Here is a 20973-nt window from a genome sequence, read left to right on the forward strand (position 1 = left end):
CGCGCCGGACAGACAATACAAGCCGCAAAACTCGCAGCTGCGCGCTTGCGCAGTTGGGAGTCCTCGAAAGTATAGTATTGAAATGTCGATGCCTACGTGAAGATGGGCGGCGCACAAAGTGGCAGTGCGCTGTGTCAAGTGCGTCCAGAAATTGGAGAACCTGCGATGCGGGCGTCAAAAAGGTCTATTGTGCCTCTTGCCGCTGCAAACATCATCTTTGGCCGCCTGCCGGCTTCAACATGGCGAGCAGTTGTTGCATCGATTGTGCGCTGTTTGTTTGCCCTTGGGCAGGCTGAGCAGGCTGAGCGGGCGGGTTTTGCTGCAAGCCTCCACCGGCCTGCTTGAGAAGAGCAGCCAGGCCAGCTGGGAGGCCAGGCGTGGGTGCGGGGGAAGCTGCTGGCTTGGCAGCGGTGGCGCTGGGCGCTTGTTGAGCTTGACCTGCACCGGGCTGCGGGGAGTGGCTATGCTGCGGTGGAGTCGAATTTCCTGCACCTTTGAGCGACGCAAGTAGCTGTAGCGCGGCGAGACAAGTGCGGGGAGTGTCAATCGGGCGTGTTTCTCTCACGCCACATAGCTCAGCATGACTCACCTGTTGAACTTTTTGAGCTTGGTCCAAGCGCTGCGTGATGTTGGAAGAGAAAGAGGCCCAATGTCAATTAAAGGCGCCCCCAAACGCGCGCGAATGTGTGCATTGCTCACGCCTGGATCATTGCTCTGTCCGCTGGGCGGAGCTGTGCCATAAGGTGAGGCGTTTCCAGTCGCCGCGTAGGACTGGTTGTTAGGTGCTGGAGGTCTAGCCGCCCAGCCTCCTTGACCTCCCGAGGCGCTTGGAGCAGCATAGCTACCGGGACCTGGATGTGGGGCCTGCGCCGGTCCAGCGTCATTCGACGAGCCGGCGTTGCCGCCTGCGCCCCACCTTCTCATTGGCGTCTCGACCTGATTTGCTGAGAGGCCACCACTTGCGGGAGGTCCGTGACTTTGAGGACCGCCTGGGGACACCCCGCTTCCTGCAGATCGGTTGGCTTGAGAGGGTGCGCTCTGTCCGTACTGGTTATTGTAGCCGGCTGGCGCCAGAGGTCCTTGACTAGGCGGCGGAAGGCCTGCAAGATCGGGCGAGGCGGCTTCAGTCCGCGTCATCGTTTACCTCGTGCCAAGCTGCGGGAACGTTGCTACTCACTCGGTGCATCGTCTTGCGGCAGATGCCAGTCCCATACGAATGACAAGTCCCATTGCCCGCCTTGCCAGAGTTGATTTTGCATGCGATCATAGGCAAGTTGTGCGGCACGGCTGTCGAAAAATTCCAAGTATCTCGCATTGGCCTGCAGGAATGCATCTGGCGGACGCCCACTGCAGAACACGAAAGGGCTGTCAACGACGAGCATTCGAGCCGATCAATCGCGAAGCAACTCCGACTGAGACTCACTCTGGAAGCTTGTGGATGCGGAGGAGACGTTTGATGTCACCGAACTCTCCAAAAGTGGCTGCAACAGCGGCATCTTGAATCGACTGTTGAGGATTCTGAAGGAGCAGCAGCAAAGTTCCCTGCGAGGTCCAGTTGAAATGATTGAGAGGCAAGAACATTTATCGCTGGCCGACCTTGTAACTTACTTGGTTCTTGTCTCGGTCGCAAGCGGCCACTCGCTCAGCCTCCTTGGGTAGGCAGTAGTGAATAGAGATCTGAGGCGAAACGCATGTCAGTACGTATGAGTCCCTGCATCTTTCTGCTTGGCCGCCACCGCGGCACTCACTGGTCTCCCGTTCAGCTGCAGACCTTGCAAGCCGTTCATGGCAGCAGTGGCTTGGCGACTATCGTACTGTGGGAAGGCACGTCGGGTCGCGACCAGACACATTGCTGTTCAGTCTTCGCAACGCTCAATCTGTGAAAATCGAAACGACTACTCACATACGTGACGAACAAGATGCCGCGTTTATGTGAGGGTGCGTAGCAAGCTTTAAGTTCTCCATACTCTGCGAAACGCGTCCGTAGATAATCTGGATCCGTGTCGTAATCGATGCTACGAATGAACAGATTACGACCGGGTCGCTCCGGATCTTGGCCCCGAGCTTGCTGTGCCGCAGAAGCGTTTGGAATGAATTGCGCAGCGGAATACATCCTTCCGCCGGGAGTATCGGCAGCGATCGGAGCTGAAGGTGGTCTTTGGTTCCATCCGGAGCTCGCGTCGCTGCCATACGACACAGCCGACGGATGACCGAGAGGTGGAGGACGTGCGGACGAAGCTGTGTTCAAGAAGCACATTGGGACGCGAAGTGATCGTCGCCAGTCAGCGGATCTTTCGCTCTCAGCTGCACATCAATCGCGCATATGCGCCTCTACCGGGCAGAGTAGAGTGCCACCGTGAATGGTCGACACTCGGGCCCGAGGACTCTGTGTGCCGTGGCTCGCCACGGAAATCCAATCGACCAGCGACGGCTGACCCTTTTCGAGCCGAAAAGGACAGGGGGTCGCGAACGCGTCAAGCAGCAGCCGCATCTTGCGCATGCTCCATCCTCCTCTTCATCACATCCATGACAGCTCAACCCAGCTACGCGCGCAGAATCATGACAAAACGAAGCGCACCTTGATATGATCCAGATCCGGAAGAGCCGCCATACGACGTCGCAGAAGAAGCGCTTAGAGGCGGTGGTGCATGCGGCGCCACACCTTGGACCCCGTTGCCATAGCCCGGTGGCATTGAAGGAGGCAGACCACCCATCAGAGGTGGGGGCGCGCCAGGCATGCCACGACTTGGCGGAGGCGGCTGACCTGGAGGTCCTGAGTTGGGCGAAAGGCCGCCTGAAGCGCCATAGCCCGTCTGCTGATACGGCTGCGGAGGAGGCCGATAGCCACCATGCCCAGCTACATGCGAGGATTGGTTGTTGGTGTGGGGAGGTGGTTGCCAAGCGGGATAATCGCGGTTCGGCCCTGGGCCTCCACTGTCAAGCCGAGCACCTGGAGGCGGTCCAGTCACGCTGCCGCTTCTTCCACCGACACCTCTGCCGTAGCCGCCAGACGCAGCACCGCCGCGTTGCGATGATGCATCATAACCAGCGTATGGATGGTGCCTGCGCATCTTTTTCGTGCTCCTCAAGAGATCGTCAATCAAGATATTCGTCACGTGGGCTTTCCTTCAGAACGATCGAGACTTCACCGAGATCCGACACTTTGGTCAATCAATCGCGACGAGGCTGGTTGCCTGAGAAGCGTGTATGCTCAATGGTCAACCTGTGCACTCGTGGCCCGAAATGCGCTGCAACACAGGCACACTCTCTGGAGCTGACCAATGAAACACCCAGATCGGCGCGTCAGGGGGAGAGGCGACTTAGGTGTTGCTGCTGGTGACAACGGATATGTGCGCCACCTTCTTTCTGTCGATGTAGCAGGTCTCCTTTGTGTGCGATGCGTGTCAACGCTAGCCAATGCTATTTCACCAAGCGAAGCCGAGCCGGGCTTTGTCAGAATTCAACGTTGCTTCTTGCTTTCAGGGGTCGTGCGTATGATCGAGCATAAACCGGCAGGCGCCACGTGAGTCTCACACAGCGCGCACTGCAATTGAGATCAAGTGACTGCTACTGCGCAAGGGCCGAACAAGATGATCTTCGATTTGGTGATCGAACGTTTGCTGCGGATTCAAAGCGACTTGAGGTGGAAGTGGAATCGTGGTTAGGAGTAGAGGATCTCGTGGCGCTGCCAACGCGCACGAGTTTAGGAGGCGAGGCGTGATTCGGAGCTGCTGCAGAGGGACAAGAGGCGCGAGAGATCAGCCACGTGGGATTTCTACTCAGCATTTCGCTCGCATGCGGACGGCTGCTCTGCCTCCCCTAAATATAAGCTGCTGCATGCGCTGATGCTGCTGGATGCAATCGTGGCGCGCATGCTTGTACCGCGCAAGGAGGCCGCAACGTTGCCGCGCGCGAGACCAGCACCCACGATCTGCCGCGGCGAGGAAGGCGACTGATGCATGGACATGCAGCACGCGTACGAGAGTTGCGCATGGCTCTTTTACCTGTCGAGCCACGCTTGGATATATAAGCTTGCCCTGTGATGTCCTCAGCAGCGGCTGCGCCTTGAGTGGCGCCTGCTTCGTTCTCATTTGCGGCCTCACTCAAGCAAGAATGACTGCACGGCTTGGCACATCTAGCATTGCCGGCCGCTATATACGCATCCAGCATTGCTTGCTGCTTCCACAGACCGGTTCTTGCGTTTCATGCGATTTTCTCCATTTGCATAGAGTAACAGTCTGAGTATGGCATAGTCGGATGAACCCTCGCGACGGCGGAAGCGCAAGTGCTAGTGAGGGAGAGCAGCTAGTCGAGTCACGAGCAGGCCGAGCTGTGCTGATGAAATCAATAAATAATGTGTCCACGTCTTCTGCCGTTCGTGGCCGGCCCAGCTATAGAGCTGCCTGCCTCGCGGCCCGCATGCATATATATACGCATACAGTAAGCGGAGCCATGCAATCTGAATGCACCTCTACTGAGATAATCAAAGACAGACGTCGTATTGTTAAATTACTGCTGGCGACTCTTGACTCAGACTGCATCAGTCTGAGTCTTGTGTGAATTGGCCCTGCATCAGTCTAGGTCGGTCAGCATACAAGAGTGTGCACCAAAGGCGGCGGCCAGCTGGGGCCCATGCATGAGCATCGCGCCGCAACGCGACGAACAAGAACAGACGTGGCTGCATTCACGATTTGTGATTCTCTGCTGCGTGCTGCGTGCTGAGCTTCTGTGCTGCTCCTGCTCCTCATGCTTCTGCTGCATGTGCACGTATCTGCGAGGTGTGTCGCTCGACCCCTTCCTTCGTGCCACGGCCGCGCGCGCGGACATCTCTTGGTTGCACTTCACCGCTCCATAAGGCGCGAGCGATTGCTGGCGATCGCGCAGTGAACATCGACGGCCCTCGCACTCACAACAGAGTGCGACAGAGACGAACAAGGACACGTAGCACTGTTCAGATCCTGAGCATCCCCACGCTCTGCCCCTTCACCCCTCACTTTGAGCTCGCCTTGCGCGTACGTCGTCTACATCGGATCAGTAAGCTCCACGCCCTTCTCTCGACCTCTCTTCCTTGCCCGGATTCTCGGGTGGCACAGAAGTGGCTGCGCCATCTGCGGCTGTCTTGCACGACAACACATAATCACGCACTGTGGGCTCACGGTGCCTACTGGTGCGCGTCCAGAGGCATCGCCTCGCGCCACAGCCGGCCGATCTCTGTTTATTCTTCAGTCGACACTCTTCGATCTGCGCCGAGCTCGGTGTTCTGCATATCATAGAGCACTGCACAGCTCTCCGACGCTGAAGGGCCAAGAAGCAGCTGCGACGTCGCCTTCGATGTGCTGCCAATCGCAGGCAATATGACCGCCGAGCACGCCTTCACTCGCGCTGCTGCTCACGCTCGTCGGATCGCCAACACCAGTGGTGGCGCTCACCCAAGCAGCATCACCAGTTCCGACAATGTTCGACCCTCAGGCCCACAATCGTCCTTGTCCACTACACCCTCGGCTCAGGATAGCGACCTCAAGGCTACCGAGAGTCCCGAATCGATGGCAGTCAGCACTGTCAATCAGGGAGGAGCAGTGGCGCCCATGAATGCACAGCAAGCGTCACTTCCACCGCGCCGCACTACTACGAGGACACGCAAGATTCCCAGTCGCTTGCTTTCCCCTGAACCAAGCGCGCTGCGCGTCTCTGGTAGCTCGAAGAAAGCGTCTGAAAAGGCTTCTGCGACTCCAGCTACTGGCTCTGTACCACAAAGTACGCCGAGCAAGAAGTCCACGCGCCTCGGTACCCCACAGGCTCCGGCCAACGCTGAAGGAAGCTCTGAGAAAATGGTCAGGATCGAGAGCAGTGACGCCACAGGCTCGATACATTCTCCCGCTGAAGACTTGGGTCCAGGCAAACGGAAGAGAAAGTGAGTGGCATTATTGTGCGGCATGCAAGCCTAACGTGGCACTCCTCGTGATAGGCGACTGACGCAGTCATCGTTCCCCGACTTAACAGACCGAGCAGCATGTCTCGACCACCTTCCACCATCACTTCGCCACCCCTCCAGACACAGCAGCCCAGTATCGCCCCCGCGCAGGCTCCGACTCCGACAAGCATCTCTCGGCCCGTAGTGCCGCGCATCAAGGTGCGCCTTAGCAACAATCGCGGTAGCTCCGAGCTCAAGGCTTCCGCTTCACCCGAGGCCAGCTTGCCAGATACACTGCGCAGTGTATCGCCCGAGAAGCGAAAACTGCAAAAGTCGGCGTCTTCGTCGAGCATACTGCGAACCAGCGCAGCTGCATCTGTGCTGGACAGCACGTCGATGGATTACGACTCGGATGGTGGCGGGATAGCGACTCGCGCTGCTCTGCTCGCCGAGCCAGATGAGGAAGCCGAAGACTCTGACACAGCTGGTGGTGACCAGGTGCGAATTCGCCCGAAACCTTGGCACCATGCCAAACACTTGCGAGTTAATTCGGCTGCGTTTAGCCCTCCTTCTTTGCTGGCGCACAACGCTCAAAGTTCAGCGTGGCCATCCCGTCCATCGATCCACGCTCGTGCCGCCACCACTGGTGCCGCTGCTGTGGATGTGGCCACGGGAAATGGGGCAACACATAACACTGCGAGGCGCACTGCCAGCCTGCCGCTCAAACGTCTGGCATTCGCGGAGGAGACAGCGCGACGCTTGAACATCTCTAGTGAGGAAACGGACGGCGAGGACGAGGAAGAAAATGACTTTCACAAGATCATGCTCAGCGGAGGTGATCAAGATTCGCTCGAAGGTTTTACCAGCACATTCAGTCCAAAGTGGAACTTGAGCAAAGGCACCGGCAGCTCGGGCGAGGAAGACACGCCTGCTACGACACCACGCAGCCCTCAAAGCTGTGTTGAGCTACCGATGACGGACAGTGCGGAGCCCATCGAATTGGAGACTGAACCTTCGATCGGAGGCGATCAATCCGATCCCACAAATCGTCGTCAGGACTCAGAAAAAGCCGAGCCTGTAGACTCTTCGTCGATGTCAGCAGATGACTCGGTGTTTGTACACGCTCTGCCTCCTTCCTCTCGTCGCGCGCATGCGCACGCTGGTACTCTGACGCTCTCGCTCCCTTTCGAGGAGGCAGATGTCTCGATGCATAGCAGCCCTCGGCTGAATCTGGGTTCATCTCGAGGATCGACGCCTCTGTTGGAACGCAGAGCACAGAAGGCAACGCACTTCGGTCTCGAGTCTTCCGATGCCCAAAGCAGCGACCCCATGCTCTCACCAGAGCAAGCCTTGCTTGGACTAAGCGCGCCCCCACAAGCGGGATCTAGCAGCGCGACTGCCAGCCCCTTCGTTCTACCTGTGGGCATCCCGACGAGCCCAGCGCCACTCGTGCTACCCCCAACAAAGGACCGTCTCCAAGTGGAAGACGAGAATGGACGCGCGTCCCCTCGTCAAGCGCTGCTCAAAGCAGCTGCAGCCCTAGTACGTGGCCGCCGGGACAATCCGAGTGATCCACCTGTGCAGCGTTCACGCTCTCTGCTGCGCAATAGCGACGAGGCATCGTGGCTGAACGAGTCGCGCTCCATCAGCCCGCATTCCAGCTTGTCTGCACGTATGGATGAGGACGAGGATGACGTGTTTGGTCCGCCGGAGGCTATGGGCCTATCTGAGCTCGATCGTGCTTGGGACAGAGACCATCGGTCCAGAGAGCGCTCGGAGCAATACGTCGAGTGTCACAGCGACAACGAAGTACTTGAAGCTCTCGCAGGTAACGAAGAGCAGCGCGATGATCCTCAAGCCGATTCTGCGCCGGCCAAGCTTCGCCAACTCGCCAACCGCGCCCTTGAAGCTCGACAAATAGAAGAGGGACCAGGAGCTCGCGGCGCGACGAGAAGGGCAGCTTCCAGATCGCGCTTCTCGCAGCGCTCATCATGAGCTAGCTGCACATCCACACTCTTCTCATTTTTTGGTTGTCTTGTCCTTTTTCATTCACCTCTCTACTTGCGAATCCTGCCAAAGCACCGCTCAAAGCGAAATCACCAATCAAAGTACTGGAAACCGATCGCAGATGCCTCGCCTCGATGTATACTAGCCTACTACACTACTACAAGACAAGATCAAAGCTGACCGCCTTTTGCCAGGGTCACATCCAACGTAAAACAAAACAACAGAAGAGACGCTTAAAATCTAATTCCGAGGCTGTTGCGGCGGCAACAAGGTTGCCGCACCGAAATTCATCTCTGTTCGCATTCGTTTGATTGCTTTGCGACTAGTTACGTCGTCGAGCTACGTTCGTGATATGCTTGCTGAAGGGGTCAATTCGATTCATCAGTGTGGTGGCTGGGATCCTTTTCCTCGTCATCGCATAGTGTGAAATGTAGGATTGCGCGCGGCGCTACAGGAAAGAAGATGGCGGAGTCCGCGCTTTAGGGGTCAAGAACCATTTTGCGGAAAGCCGGTGTTGTGATTTGCGTGATGCTAACGTCCACGCAGGAGAAGGACGGCGCCGATGGGAAAAAGTGGTTCACGGGTCTAGGTCGTTCGCACAGAACGCTGCTTGCCGACGAATTTGATGCCTTTGGGTTGTATCCAGTCGCTGGCGAGGGAAGCGACACTCTCGGATCAGTCAAGACATGCCAAGCTGGCGACTCCCGGACAGTCTAGCACTTACGAGATCGCATTGCATGCAAAGGCCGAAATGTGACGCAAGCTGCTGCAGCCTTCTTGCGGACTGCAGAGATCCATGATGACGCTATCGTCGAAAGCGCGCACGAATCCAACATCCAGCTTGACGAGCTTGTGACAGTGCTTGGCGATCAGCCTGAGTGCGTCGGAAGTGAGAGCATCGCACGAGTTGATGTTGAGCTCGACGAGCGAGGAGCCAGAGTGCTTCAACAAAGCTTCGAATGCCTCGTCGTTTAGTTTGAGACAACGCTCGAGGTTCAGATGCGTCAAAGGAGCGTGGCCGCGCTCGGCGCGGCCTGTGAAGAAAGCGACCCAGTCGTCGACAGAAAGACCATCGTTCTCAAAATGTGAAAGGCTGAGGTCGCTCAAGCCGTTGCAGTTAGCAAGAATGCCCTCCAAAAGCGTCTTGGAGCTCAGTTCAGCATTGCCTCCCACGTTGAGAGTGACCAAGGAAGATCCAACGTTCTGAAGCAAGCTCACGACATCCTCGTCCTTTAGGCTTTCGGGCGGAACGCCTGGTCTGCTGGTGCCTGGGTCGCTGACGTCCAGGTAGGTAAGGCCTGTCAGGGCGCGAAGAACTCCAAGACACTCGCCGTTCAAGGGGCCAACCTGCGCCAAGCCTACTTCCTTCAGCTTTGGACAAAGAGCAACAAGCTTTTGACAGCAGCTCAGATCAAAACGTGGAGATTCGCGAATCTTGAAGCTTTCCAAAGCCGCGCCACGCGCGTCAAAGAAGTCGTGCCATGCCTTGATGTAGACAGAGTAGGGACCGTAAAGCTCAAGGCGCCGTAATTTGGTGAGCTTGATGGAGAGTTGTGACATGGCCTCGTTGTTGAGCCGTCCGCACAGCTGGAGATTGAGGTCCTCGACATCGGGCGCAAATACTCCGATGCTTGCGAGAGCATCGCTGTCAAGACCTTTAATACAAGCACACCGGCACGCGCGTGGTTTCAGCAATGTCCAGCGAAACTTGCTGCAGGTTGATGACAGCTGTACTTACCAGAGCAGTCATAGAATGCAAGCTTGGTTGCACCGCGCTCGAGGAAAAGCTGCAGGGTGCTGTTGTTGAGTCGGCGATTGCGGCTGATGCTCTGTACGAAGCGCAGGACCCAGACACTCAATGAGCGACTTGCCGAGAGTTCGCACGAGAAGATTGGGCTCACCTTGGAGAGTGCGTCCATATTTTGTTTGCCGACGCCGGTCAGCTCCTCCACAAGATCAATATTTTGGCTAATGATCTGTATGACCCGACGAATCCGTCAGCGGAAAGTGTGACAGAAAGAGAATCAATTTGAGACAGTCGAGCATGACTCACGTCGATGCAGAGACTCTGCAGCGTCGGCAGCTTGTACTCGGTCATGGTGGCGCGAGCCTTTTTGCGGGCAGCATTGGCAGCAGCCTTCTGCGAGCGGCCCTTTGGCTGAGCGTAGGCAGCCTCGTCCTCATCCTCTGCCAGCTTCGCTTGGTTGGTCTCCTTTTGAGATCTACGCGCTTTGACCGTGCTCTTTGCTCTAGTGATTGCTCCACATTTGCGGCAGAGTGGACCGCTCACACTGTGAAAAGTGTTTGAAGTCACGCTGAACTCGTCGAAGCAGCTGGGACATTCTTGCTGAGATCCGATGGCAGATCGCTTCACACCGGCAGCGAGTGGAGCTAGTCCTTCTGCAGTTCCCTGATCTCCGGATGCGCCCACAGTGGGGCCATCCAGATGGTTGTTGCTTTTGCGAGTGGCGCGTGCGGTTCTAGCACCTTTGCCCTTGCCGTGCACAGGATGCACATAATCCTCTTCCTGCTCGGTGAGAGAGCTTTGGTCCTCTGCCGAGTCATCCTCGTCCTCGTCAAAATTCATGGAGCTGCTCTTGCTCATGCGACGTCGCTTCGAGGCTGCAGTGGCCCTCTGTGCCGCGGCACGCTTGGGTCCGTTTCGAGACGGAGCTGCTTGAGCTGCGACATCGCGATCATCATCATCTTCATCCTCATCTTCGTCGAAGCGCAGGGATGATCTCGAAGAGGCGCTCTTCGTGATACCCGGGCGACCTCCGCGAGTACTGGCTCGCCCGGCGGCAGGCGCACGTCGGGCGGCAGAAGACGTGCTGGGACCAGCCTGAGGTGGCGAAGGTGCGGCATGGGAGGAGGCGCCACCTTCGCCACTCTGAGCTACATCTGCATTCTGGTTGCTGTCCCTGCGCCTGAAGCGATCAGTGTTTCTGATGGAAATGTTCTTCTCTTTCAAGAATTCGGTCAATGCAGACGTGGGTCCGCGCACGTTGGACATGGTAGCTGTGGCAAATGCAGGTCACAAACGCGGCCGGCGGTGGTTGGACAGGTCGTACGATTGTGCCCGCAAGCATCGACTGTGTTTGGATGGAAAGGATTTTTGTGCGCAATCCAATGAAGATGAAGAGGCGGATGATGGGCCAGTCACAGTGTTATGACGGCGGTTCTGCGACTCTATCGTGTCCCTCGGCGAGCGTGAGCGGTGAGGGGTGGAGACTCACCAGTTTGAATGCCGCATTGGCCTGGGCGTCGTCGAACGGCAGGCACTCAACGCAGCAAGCAGGACTTTTGAATTTTGAGCATGCAGCCGCGACGCAACAGCGTGCAGTATAGCAGCCCAGTGGAAGTGACAAAAGACCGGCCGAGAAGAACTGCGAGTCTCAATTTACACGACGCGTCGCGCGCGCGTCGACAGCAGCGCAGGCCACGACGCGCTGTGATGATGGGCTTCGTGACGGTGGCGTATAGCGTGCATCCATCAGCAGCCGCGATGAGTCGGCAGAGATGTGATTGCATCAGCAGCGAGCATTCAGATTCGTGATTGTCTATGCGCGTGCAGCACATTTTGATTTGATTGATCGTGATTCTGATTACAGGCACACAGAGCCACGACGAGTTGAACGACGCCACTCAGGTCACGAGACGAGCACAAAAGCAGCTATACAGTCTCGAGTCTCGAGTCTCGAGTCAAAGCGCGCGCAGGTCAGCCCTCCACAAATTTCCCCTCAATTTGTCTGGGTCCTCGCGCAAAGCTTGTAGGGTGAGGGAAGGATGGACGGATGGTGTACGTGTCGAGATTGATCCACCTGCTCTGATAACCGCTCAGACTCTGCCCCGGTCCCCAGCAACCCCCGCCGACCGCATTGTGCTCAAGCCTCTCGCAGATAGATAGCCTCGCATCTTGACAGCAACATGGCTCGTAAGAAGGTACAGCCAGAGCACAGCCCCACGCCCGAAGAAGATTCGGCGGAGAGCGAACTGCAGCAGGTGGATGGTGATAGTGATGGCGAGGACTAGTGAGTGAGGACTACCCTCGAGATTATCCTTGGGCACGCATACAAAGTCGCACCACTCATTCACTCGACACCCGTAGCGAGAAGCAGCGGCTTGCCAACATCGCAAAAAATGAAGCCCTGTTACGCGAGCTGGGAGTCACAGGCGGCTTGTCCGGCAGAGCATCTCGCAAGACGCAGCATTTGGGAGGCACAAACAAGCCGCAGCCAAAGCCAAAGCCAAGGCAGCGACGTAAGACAACTCCGCCTCCAGCCGTTGACCGGCCACGCAGGATCAGCAGCAGATTAAAAGGCATCGAGGCGGACAGCGATGCTTTGAAGCGCAAATACGAGGTGAGCCGAGGCTGCGTGCGCGCAATGCCCGCCCTGTTCCGCATTCGCTCAGACGGACGCTCTCTTGGAACACATGCTTGACGCAGGAGGAGGCAGAGGCGCTCCGAGTAGAGCAAGAAGCCGCAAAACGCGCGCGGCATGAGGATCATAAATTACAAGAGCTTCTCACCGGGCGCAACGAGGCGGAGATAAAGGGCAAGGCTCAGTCGCTAGCTGCTGCTCTCGCTGCCGAACAATCGGGGAGGAAGAATGCGCGCGCGCTAGCCAACAAGGATGCAAAGCCCGAAACAGCATCCAAAGCTGAACTTCGCAAGGTGATAGACAAGATGGAGTTGCGCTCCGCCGACAAGGTGGTCGATAAACGAATTTACACAATGGTAGTGCACCCTCGTGCCGACTCGGAGCGAGGCGACCTCGTCTTCGTCGGAGACAAAGAAGGTTGTATTGGAGTGTGGGAGCCTCTCGCGCCATCAAGCGAGCCAGCAGGCGAGGATGATGACGGCGCCGCAGAAGATGGCTCTGAGCTGCCTTCCGGCTCGTCTTGGAGATTGCAGGCGCACGGCAAGAGCCCAGTGACATGCCTCAAGCTCGATCCTACGTCTGACAGGACGCTCTACAGCTCGTCGTATGATTCGTCCATCAGAGCACTCGACCTGGACAAGGGAGTAAGCGCGGAAGTATGGGCGGGTCAAGATGACGTGCTGCTCTCCGTATTCGATGTGCTTCCAGGCCTGGTTGCTGCAGAACGAAATCTTTGGGTAGCAGATCATCGAGGTGGCCTCATCAGCATTGACAAGCGAGCACGTCGCACTCGATCGCAAAGATGGCAAGTCTGCGAAAAGAAGGTGAGCTCATCAAATCCTGTCGAACCGCACTTTGCATCCCTTGTCTCATGTCTTCTTGCGCGCCATGCACATCAGATCGGGGGCATGTCTGTGAATCCACTTCGACCGCGCTGCATCGCTGTAGCATCTCTAGATCAACATATTCGGCTGTTTGACGTACGCGCGATGCGATCGATGCCTACAGAAGAGATTGCACCCTACAGTGTACGGCATGTCGACTTTGACGCTCTTGAGAAAACCACCAAGGCGGCTCAGATTGGAGAGCACCAAGCCAGGCTGGCGTGCACAAGCGTCGACTTTTCTCCTCGTGGAGACAATCTTGTCGGTGTCAGCTACGATGATGTTGTTAAAGGTGGGTCTCCACTGCAAGCGATTCAAGCTTCACTGATCCTTACGCTGACGCGTTGAGCTCGGCGCGCCCGCAGTCTGGGACTTGCACCCCAGCTGGTTGGCGAAAGGCGACGAAGCGACCAAGAGGAATCAGAAGGTCAAAATTGAGCCTCGAGTAGCCAGAGCGCCAGCTCCGAAGCCCAATGGCAAGCAGGCGGTTGCTGAAGACTTGGGAAATTTGCGTCAAACCAGGCGCTCGGCGTCTGGGCGTCCAGCGCCTGTCAAGCGTGAGAGCTCCGGCTTGATGCGCTGGTTTACGAGCAAAGAGGGGCCCAAAAGCGAATCCGAGGAAGGCGACCAGACCGACGAGTCCGAAGAGGAAGTAATTACTCCAGGTCAAGCCGCAAAGAAGACAAGGCCTCCCGCCCTGGAAGATGACGACGACGAATGGGCAGCCCGCGCCGATGCGCCTTCGAAGCCGAGCGACGTGCTTCAATCACCGCATATCATTCCTCACAACAACCAGACCGGCAAGTGGCTGACGCTGTTTAGAGCGCGCTGGAACACCAATGCAGAGGCTGAGCCTCATTTCAGCGTGAGTGACTGGTGAATGTCGTCGTAAGCTGCTTTCGAGGTCCTTGCTGACGAGTGCATGAGCTTGTTGGACCTGCAGATGGGATCAATGAAGAGGGAGGCCGAGATATGGGCATCGGACGGGACGCTTCTTAGAAGTCTGTACGATGGAGACCATGTCACTGCTGTGCCAGCCGTGACCGCTATGCATCCCACCAGGCTAGGTCGTCTCGCCACAGGAAACGGGAGCGGCAGATGCCATTTCTGGGCGCCATTGGATGAGTGAGCGCGGCATCGGTCAGCGCCACGGACCGGTCTCGCAGGCAGCAGCACAGGAGGAAAGCTAGACGCCCACCAGAGCATTGCCATCCTGGTCGTCCCGACAGTTCATTTTCCATTTTCTGCATACCGATGCTTTCATGCCACCTGACTTTCAGATTTTTTTTAACAATACGTCCATATATGATGTTGTCTCCGAACATTGACCGCACGCGTCTCCGAGTAAAATCTGCCAACACCAACAGCTGGAACAAATTATCGCTGATCACGTGTGCCCCGCTGCACGCGCAGATTCTTGATTTTGAAAGCTGATTCCAAGTGATTCAAGATTGCATATTGCTGTTTGTCCTTCATTCTTGTTGTGTATATTCGACGGACCAAATGCTTGGAGGTCGTCCAATCCTCTTGGCTCAAGGCAGTGCCCACTTAGTGCACTTCATCTACTGGCAGTCACGAGTATCAAGCCAAGTTGCGCTCCCATTTTTGTTCGACGACCGAACATGGTCAACACACCAGCGCTGGCGTCCCTTTTTCAAGCGGCGCTGTGGAGGCCAGGCCTCCTGGTGCCCCACGCGACCATCACCGACATCAGAGCTTTGGATTGGAGCGTCCTGTACAATTCTGGAGTGAGGGCAGTGATATGCGACAAGGACAATTGTTTGGTGAGTCGAGGAATTTCTACACAACCTTTGCTACGCTTTATTTGACCCTTTTGGTGTCTTTTCGGGATGGCCCCTCACCTGAAGACTAAGCCAAAGGAGGATGGCTTGGCGCCTGCTCTGCGGGTGAGTACTACTCATTCGCTCAGCCAAGCTTCGTCAGCGCCCAAGTTGACTCTGCAGAACCGAATGATATAATCTCAGCACGCTTGGCAGGAATGTAGATTCACCTTTGGTCCCGACCGTATCATCATTGTCTCAAATAGCGCGGGAAGCTCGAGCGATTCGGGAGGCGTAGGTGTGAGCATACATGCCGCCGACGAGTTACTGTCGCTGGCCACCAAACAAGCGTCGCTTCACCTGCCTATCGATTCTGACTCGAGCATCTTCCGCCCTCCGATCTGCCTTGCAGGCCGAAAGTCTGTCGAGGCATCTGCAGGTCCCCGTGTTGGCTCATCGGGGCAAGAAACCGGCCCGCTCGTGTGTCAGGGACATCGTTGCTGCGCTCAATGCGTCTAGCACCCACGATCCCTCATCGTCTGTCAGGACGACCTGGACCGGGCGCGTCCTCGTGTTGGGCGACAGGCCCACCACAGACATGGTGCTTGCCCACCGTCTCAACACCGCTCTCCGACGGCTGAGCAGAACGCGCTCGAAGCTCGAGAAGAGGGCCCAGCTTCGCCAGATCATCCCAGGTAGGAACGATGCCGAGCCAGACGAAGCACCTGATCCCTTATCTGATCCTTCGATAGCGCGAGCGCAGGCTGCTGAGTCTTCTCTCGACGCGGCACCGCATGCTCTGGCAGTCCTTACGACCACGCTTTGGGCCAGAGAGAGGATAGGCACGAGATTGATGAGGTCAGCAGAGAATGCAGCGCTTAGCTTCTTGGGCAAAAGGGGCATTCAACCTGGCGCAGGCTGGACCCGGAATGACAGCTTATCTATCGAAGCGGGCGAAGGGTCGGATATTCTGAAAAGATCCATTGCTGCGCGAGCTGAGCTTGCCAAGCGCGGCCAAGCTGGTGTCCACTTCGCAGCTCAGGCAGGACTTCTCGCTGGGCGTGGAGATTGCTCGCAAGAGTTGCATTCTACGCCGCACCTAGGACAATCCCTTCACCCACTACAGCCCACGTCAGCAGCACCTACGCTCATGGAAGCCCTCATTGCGCAGCCCGCACTGCCTCATTGGCTTGTCGCGGCTCTCAAGGGAACTCGGCGTCTCTGGACCTCTTCTCCCACGCTGTTCCTTCGAGGCCAGCTCCATGCGCTCTGGAAGCTGGTGCGGCAGGGCTTGAAAGAGGGCACATCGCCCGGCCTGCAATCCAGGTTGGGCTGGACCTCGAATGATGCGCCAAGAAGATTCAGAACTCAGGATTGGGCCAGCAAGGCCGGTCCGGGAAGTAGGCGGAGCTTGTCAACGAGCACTGCGCCAGCTCTTCCGCGGATTTTGAACGTGCCTGGCACTGCTTTCAACAAGAGGGAATACAACACGCGTCCTAGACGAGAAGAGGAGCGCAAGGAAAGCAAATCCGATTCCGAAATGAATTTCAACAAGCGGGTAAACAGATCGTTCAGGAAACTCTTGATCCTTTCCGGCATCATGGTTCCGCTTTGCTTCTACCTCGGCATCAAAATCAGCGAGGTGAGGCACTCGGAGGTCAGGCCTGAGAGCACAGAGCTGGTGTTGGCGGAGAGGGCGACGGGCACAGGCATCTCGACAGCCGGCAGCACCGCGCAGCTTGAGAAGGCAACTGAGGCCTCACCGACATCGCTCGCGATGCGTGAAACCGAAAGCGGAAAACGCACTACCCTTTACCGGAATGCAGCTGCCGAGAGGGAAATTTACCACCTACAGCGCGAGCTTCAGGACGTCAATAGCAAGTTGGAGAGACTTAGCAAGCGAGATGGCTCGGCGAAGCTGGTCTGACGGCGATGTTTCAAGCGACTGTGGCGCGCTGCTGGCTCCATGGGACTGCAGTACTCACCAGTGCTTCTGCTCAACACGTATCACCAAGAACGAGAATTGCTGTTTCACCGAAATTCAGACAGAACCTGTGTGTAATCGACCTAATAATACCTTTGCATTGGTGTACAGAGCGACTCAAGTGCTAGGCAGTGCGGACCGCAGAGCGGGAAGGGGGGGGGGGGGGGGGGGGGGGGGGGGGGGGGGGGGGGGGGGGGGGGGGGGATCGAACCTCATCCTGTGACATGCGCGATGTCAGGTCGAGCGATTGTCGCGATTGTCCACAGTGCGATTAGAATCGCGGAGGAGGGCCTGGGTGCGCCGGGAAGGTGGGCATGGATGGTGGGGGGCCTGGAGGCAAGGAGTCGCTGTGGCGAGCAAGTGGCGATGCCAACGCATGTGAGTCTTTGCTATTTGCACCCGAGACTGAAAGCATGGCGCTGAGCCCGGGCGGCAAACCAAAGTGAGCCACGGCCTTGGGGCTCGCTGGAGTGCCCAACGTTGTGCCGGACCCAGTATTCGACGCTGTGCCATGGGAGCCGAGGGATCCGGCGTCTGCTTCATCTACGATGCTACTTGATCCGTCGCCATCGGGTACCCAGGCCGCATGCTCATTTGACGGACGGCCTTGGCGCGAGGAGTGGCCGCCACGCGATTCTGGAGGCGAATCTGTTCTGCTTGAGCTGCGATTTGCATGGGCCGATGATGAGTCGCCATTGAGCGCTGGCTTGCCCTTCCTAGCGATCAACTTTCCGATGTACTCGTTTGCGAATGTCTTCATCTTCGTCTTTTTTTCTGCTGTCAGCGTCTCCAACTTGCCCTCTGCAGGCGGCCAGGATGTATGCTTCATCTCCTTTGCGCAAACGACATCTGTGAGCTGTGGGACACAAAAGGCCGCGCAGGTCAGCCGATGCACAGGCGCAGAACGAGATTTGCAAAGTCAGTTCGCCGACTTACGTCTCGAGCATGCTTCTTGAAGACGTCGCGATCCAGCCTGTCAGAGTATTTGCTCATGCATTTGACAACGACTTCGCCGACCAGCTTTCGCAATTTCTTTTCTGGATCAGTGGACGAGGAATGATGCCTCGAGGATGCGGATGCCGATCCGTGTTTCCGTCGCTTGCTAGAACTTCCGTGCTCTCCATGGCGCTCCCTGTCGCCTCTGGAAGATCTCTTGCGTGCTTTGCGCTCTCGTTGCCTTTCCTTTTCTCTCTCACGTTCGACTCGAGCGACATCGTCGGAAAGTTGTGTTTGCAGCGCCGCGTCCGCATTGGCCTGTCTGATAATCTCCTCCAGGCTTTTCTGCCGCGGTTTGACCGGCGCTGGAGATGCATGTTCTGGTGTTCGAGGGGTAAAGGGCGATCCTTGCAATGCTCGCCTTCGAGGAGGAGGATGAATCGCAGGAGCGGCAACAGCGAGCGTGCCGAGGGGTCGTGGGAATAAAGAATGAAGAGACGTTGAGATTGCGTTGGGGGCTCGTGCATTGCTCCAGGCTACCGCAATCTCCTCGGACTCATCCGCTCGCCGCTGTTCCATCCAAGATGGGGTTTCACGCGTGGAATCGTCTGCGTCCAGAGGGACCTCTCTTCTGGCGATGCGATAGCTCAGCTCCAGTGCTTCCCACGCATCCAACAGACTTTGTGCGAGCTCGGCAATGTCCTTGTTTTGGTCGGACGTCAAATCTCGGACCGTGCTGTCCACGCCCGAGTCCACAACCTTGTTGCGCGCAATGAGCGGCCAACGAGCCATGCTCCCCATCACCAAAAGCAGAATTGCTCTGTCGTCCCGCCACTCCTCCATGATGGCCGCCATCAGAACGAAACCATGCAGCCTGACGAGCGCCTTCTGCACTGCGACGTCTGTTGTCATGTGTATGCGCTCCAGTAGCTTCTGCAAGATTCTCTTGTCCGACTGCGCTTGTCGAACTGCTGCGATCACTCGAGCGACTTCATGAGCCTCGATAGGTCGCATGACCGGCTGCACAGTCGTGATTTACGAGACGGGCAAGCAAGGATGTGAGCATCAAGAGACAAGAAGAGACAGGCAAATCGCTCGCAGTACGCACGTTGAAGTCTTCATCCAAATGCCTGCTCTTCTTTCGCCGCGAACCTTTTGCTTCCAAAGCATCCACCTCCTCGGCTATGCCAAGAGCATCAATGTACAGCTGGTCCATGCCCCCGATATCGGTCTGGGTCTTCCCTCCAAGCGTGCCAACGCAATTTGGCTCTCCACAGAAGCACTCTTGCGCGTCATGGCCGTATCGATCAACGTTGTAATTGAAAGTCAATTCTTCGCCAGCTGTGATGCTTCGCTGAGCGAAGATGCCCATCCGCATGTGCTTGCCAACGTGCCATTTTGCAACATAACAGTTTGGCGAGCAGCTATGATTTATGAACCGCGCTTTGCCGCCCTTTTTCGTGGCATCGAGGTACTGTCAGAGGAGACGTCAGTGTCAGTAGACCACTCCATCTTGCAGGGGCTTGATGGATGGAGCAGCAGTCCTTACCTCTTCTCGCTGCAGCATCATGAAGTAGAAGTGCCTGACACCTTCTTGGGCGTACTGCTGCATCCGCTTCATGAAAGTCTTGTGCTCGACGACCTCGCCAATATACTCGTATATAAACGCGTCGCTACAAGTTGAAGAGGCACAGCGATCAGTGAGGGGCTGATCAGACGCTTTTGGCTGATTCAATCGCTCTCTATACACGACTCACGCGGGCAAATCATTGGCTGCGCGCAAGCCAAAGCCCTTCTTTTCGGTTTGGACGATTTCAATGTTGGCGTATTGCGCTCGTTGGAATCTGCGAGTGAACAAAGCCCACAGCGGTGTGCCGCGCATCAGCCACCAATCGACACTTTGTCAAGCGAGGCAGGCGCTCGTATACTGACCGCTGATTCTGACAATGCTCTTTGCATTGGCAATCTGAAGCCAGACATTCGACCTGCGTCAGGCGATTGATACAACCAGAGTCCTCGCTGCAGGCAACAAGTGCAGGGTCATCGCCTGATGCACCACGCCAAGCGAATTGGTGAGGACATGAGAGGGAAAAGATTCGCTCAGCAGCCCGAGTACGTGCGCCACTCCCACGCAACGCTGCGCAAACCCGCTACTCACCACTTCGATATCTACACTCGCAAACCATCCCTTCCTCTTGTCCTTTGCTCCTGCCCAGCTTTGCTCTCTCGTACCAGTTGCGCGGCAGCTCATCAAAAGTCTGCATGGCTTCCCACTCTGCCAGTGGCAAATGTTGTATGAGCTGAGGCGGCCTGGCGGGCTCCTTTGGTTGGCGCCTAGGTGCCTTGGATGGTCCTGAGGATGCGGCACTTTTGATGGGAGATGCTGAAGAAGATGCTGTCGACTGATACGGCTCTGCCTTGGGCTCAAAGGACAAGGAGCGCGAGGAGGATGCGCTGGAGCTGCTCTCGCTCGCGCTCGACCCTACGCTCGCTGAGTCCTCATGCTCGTCCCACGCAGGCGCCTTCTCGTCGTCGGATGGCAACAAGCCATTCTTGTCGTCAACACTGGCATGACTGCTGTGCGCAGAAGGGGTTTGAAAACGCAACTTGGACCTCTTTGGCTTTTCGCTGTCGGACTCTTCTTTGACAACGAGCTGGGCTGTGGGCGCGCACGACCTCATCTCCACCTCGTCAGGTCGCGATTCCAGAGCTCCTGCCGCAGCGCGACGTTCCTCTTCTGATGATGTTGGCAAAGCAGGACTCATCTTCTTCTGTCCATTGCCCGAACCACAACAAGCCGAATATAGAGGAGAGACGCAAGCCCCCCGTGTGTCCTTTGCCTCTGGTCAGAACCGCTGCTCCTTTCCTGCTTAAGGTGGCTGGGGATAAAAAGGGACTTATGGTGGGGGTGGGGTGGATGAAGCCTGTTCCAAGCGCTTGCAAAAAGCTGTGAGATCGAGCGCAGGATGTACGATACGAATTTGGAAGCGTGAGGAATGAGCAAAGGTATGAAGATGGTGGGCGACTACTCTTTGACTCCAATAAGCGAGCGAGGGGTAAAGGTAGGCATCAGGCCGCAAAGAAACGT

The 20973-nt window shown here is 56.8% G+C and overlaps 7 protein-coding genes across 7 annotated transcripts; 4 read left to right on the plus strand and 3 right to left on the minus strand.

Moving 5' to 3' along the window:
* Window positions 1-84: 84 nt before the first annotated feature.
* On the minus strand, window positions 85-1899 carry IE81DRAFT_102937 (hypothetical protein). Its single transcript, XM_025510020.1, has 7 exons — window positions 1749-1899; window positions 1609-1677; window positions 1424-1542; window positions 1178-1347; window positions 700-1100; window positions 590-619; window positions 85-511 (listed from the first exon to the last, which is right to left on the minus strand). Exons 1-7 carry the CDS (start codon window positions 1848-1850, stop codon window positions 212-214), a joined length of 1191 nt encoding a protein of 396 aa, XP_025370229.1. The 5' UTR covers window positions 1851-1899; the 3' UTR covers window positions 85-211.
* A 392-nt stretch (window positions 1900-2291) lies between these two features.
* IE81DRAFT_102982 (hypothetical protein) lies at window positions 2292-3598 on the plus strand. Its single transcript, XM_025510021.1, has one exon. It carries the CDS (start codon window positions 2585-2587, stop codon window positions 3338-3340), a length of 756 nt encoding a protein of 251 aa, XP_025370230.1. The 5' UTR covers window positions 2292-2584; the 3' UTR covers window positions 3341-3598.
* Window positions 3599-5354: 1756 nt separating this feature from the next.
* On the plus strand, window positions 5355-7832 carry IE81DRAFT_329750 (hypothetical protein; the record flags this gene model as incomplete). Its single annotated transcript, XM_025515162.1, is given in 4 exon segments — window positions 5355-5911; window positions 6001-7453; window positions 7496-7720; window positions 7740-7832. 4 exon segments carry the CDS (start codon window positions 5355-5357, stop codon window positions 7830-7832), a joined length of 2328 nt encoding a protein of 775 aa, XP_025370231.1.
* A 336-nt stretch (window positions 7833-8168) lies between these two features.
* IE81DRAFT_337156 (RNI-like protein) lies at window positions 8169-11173 on the minus strand. Its single transcript, XM_025515496.1, has 5 exons — window positions 9972-11173; window positions 9820-9894; window positions 9657-9747; window positions 8643-9573; window positions 8169-8567 (listed from the first exon to the last, which is right to left on the minus strand). The coding sequence occupies exons 1-5, from the start codon at window positions 10929-10931 to the stop codon at window positions 8504-8506; spliced, it is 2121 nt and encodes a 706-aa protein (XP_025370232.1). The 5' UTR covers window positions 10932-11173; the 3' UTR covers window positions 8169-8503.
* Window positions 11174-11609: 436 nt separating this feature from the next.
* IE81DRAFT_301118 (WD40 repeat-like protein) lies at window positions 11610-14537 on the plus strand. Its single transcript, XM_025512228.1, has 6 exons — window positions 11610-11949; window positions 12027-12279; window positions 12366-13124; window positions 13200-13476; window positions 13550-14049; window positions 14128-14537. Exons 1-6 carry the CDS (start codon window positions 11846-11848, stop codon window positions 14311-14313), a joined length of 2079 nt encoding a protein of 692 aa, XP_025370233.1. The 5' UTR covers window positions 11610-11845; the 3' UTR covers window positions 14314-14537.
* Window positions 14538-14806: 269 nt separating this feature from the next.
* IE81DRAFT_366072 (hypothetical protein) lies at window positions 14807-17089 on the plus strand (the record flags this gene model as incomplete). The annotated part of the gene is made up of 4 exons (XM_025516978.1): window positions 14807-14968; window positions 15053-15091; window positions 15170-15265; window positions 15378-17089. 4 exons carry the CDS (start codon window positions 14807-14809, stop codon window positions 16890-16892), a joined length of 1812 nt encoding a protein of 603 aa, XP_025370234.1. The 3' UTR covers window positions 16893-17089.
* Window positions 17090-17146: 57 nt separating this feature from the next.
* On the minus strand, window positions 17147-20933 carry IE81DRAFT_312660 (hypothetical protein). The gene is made up of 7 exons (XM_025512462.1): window positions 20044-20933; window positions 19818-19932; window positions 19643-19729; window positions 19435-19558; window positions 18994-19359; window positions 17886-18905; window positions 17147-17805 (listed from the first exon to the last, which is right to left on the minus strand). The coding sequence occupies exons 1-7, from the start codon at window positions 20648-20650 to the stop codon at window positions 17221-17223; spliced, it is 2904 nt and encodes a 967-aa protein (XP_025370235.1). The 5' UTR covers window positions 20651-20933; the 3' UTR covers window positions 17147-17220.
* Window positions 20934-20973: the final 40 nt, after the last annotated feature.

The sequence above is a fragment of the Ceraceosorus guamensis genome (genome assembly GCF_003144195.1).
Source record: "Ceraceosorus guamensis strain MCA 4658 unplaced genomic scaffold IE81scaffold_23, whole genome shotgun sequence".
NCBI lineage: Eukaryota > Fungi > Basidiomycota > Exobasidiomycetes > Ceraceosorales > Ceraceosoraceae > Ceraceosorus > Ceraceosorus guamensis.

Coding starts and splice junctions, on each gene's coding strand:
- IE81DRAFT_102937 (XM_025510020.1), bottom strand. CDS start 1,850: ATGTGTCTGGTCGCGACCCGACGTGCCTTCCCACAGTACGATAGTCGC. Junction 1,543..1,608: donor GCGACCGAGACAAGAACCAA/GTAAGTTACAAG, acceptor TGGACCTCGCAG/GGAACTTTGCTGCTGCTCCT. Junction 512..589: donor AAGCTCAAAAAGTTCAACAG/GTGAGTCATGCT, acceptor GCCGCGCTACAG/CTACTTGCGTCGCTCAAAGG.
- IE81DRAFT_102982 (XM_025510021.1), top strand. CDS start 2,585: ATGATCCAGATCCGGAAGAGCCGCCATACGACGTCGCAGAAGAAGCGC.
- IE81DRAFT_337156 (XM_025515496.1), bottom strand. CDS start 10,931: ATGTCCAACGTGCGCGGACCCACGTCTGCATTGACCGAATTCTTGAAA. Junction 9,895..9,971: donor TGCAGAGTCTCTGCATCGAC/GTGAGTCATGCT, acceptor CGGGTCATACAG/ATCATTAGCCAAAATATTGA. Junction 8,568..8,642: donor TTTGCATGCAATGCGATCTC/GTAAGTGCTAGA, acceptor TTCCCTCGCCAG/CGACTGGATACAACCCAAAG.
- IE81DRAFT_301118 (XM_025512228.1), top strand. CDS start 11,846: ATGGCTCGTAAGAAGGTACAGCCAGAGCACAGCCCCACGCCCGAAGAA. Junction 11,950..12,026: donor GATAGTGATGGCGAGGACTA/GTGAGTGAGGAC, acceptor CGACACCCGTAG/CGAGAAGCAGCGGCTTGCCA. Junction 13,125..13,199: donor GGCAAGTCTGCGAAAAGAAG/GTGAGCTCATCA, acceptor CATGCACATCAG/ATCGGGGGCATGTCTGTGAA.
- IE81DRAFT_312660 (XM_025512462.1), bottom strand. CDS start 20,650: ATGAGTCCTGCTTTGCCAACATCATCAGAAGAGGAACGTCGCGCTGCG. Junction 19,559..19,642: donor GCAGCCAATGATTTGCCCGC/GTGAGTCGTGTA, acceptor TTCAACTTGTAG/CGACGCGTTTATATACGAGT. Junction 18,906..18,993: donor ATTTGGATGAAGACTTCAAC/GTGCGTACTGCG, acceptor ACGACTGTGCAG/CCGGTCATGCGACCTATCGA.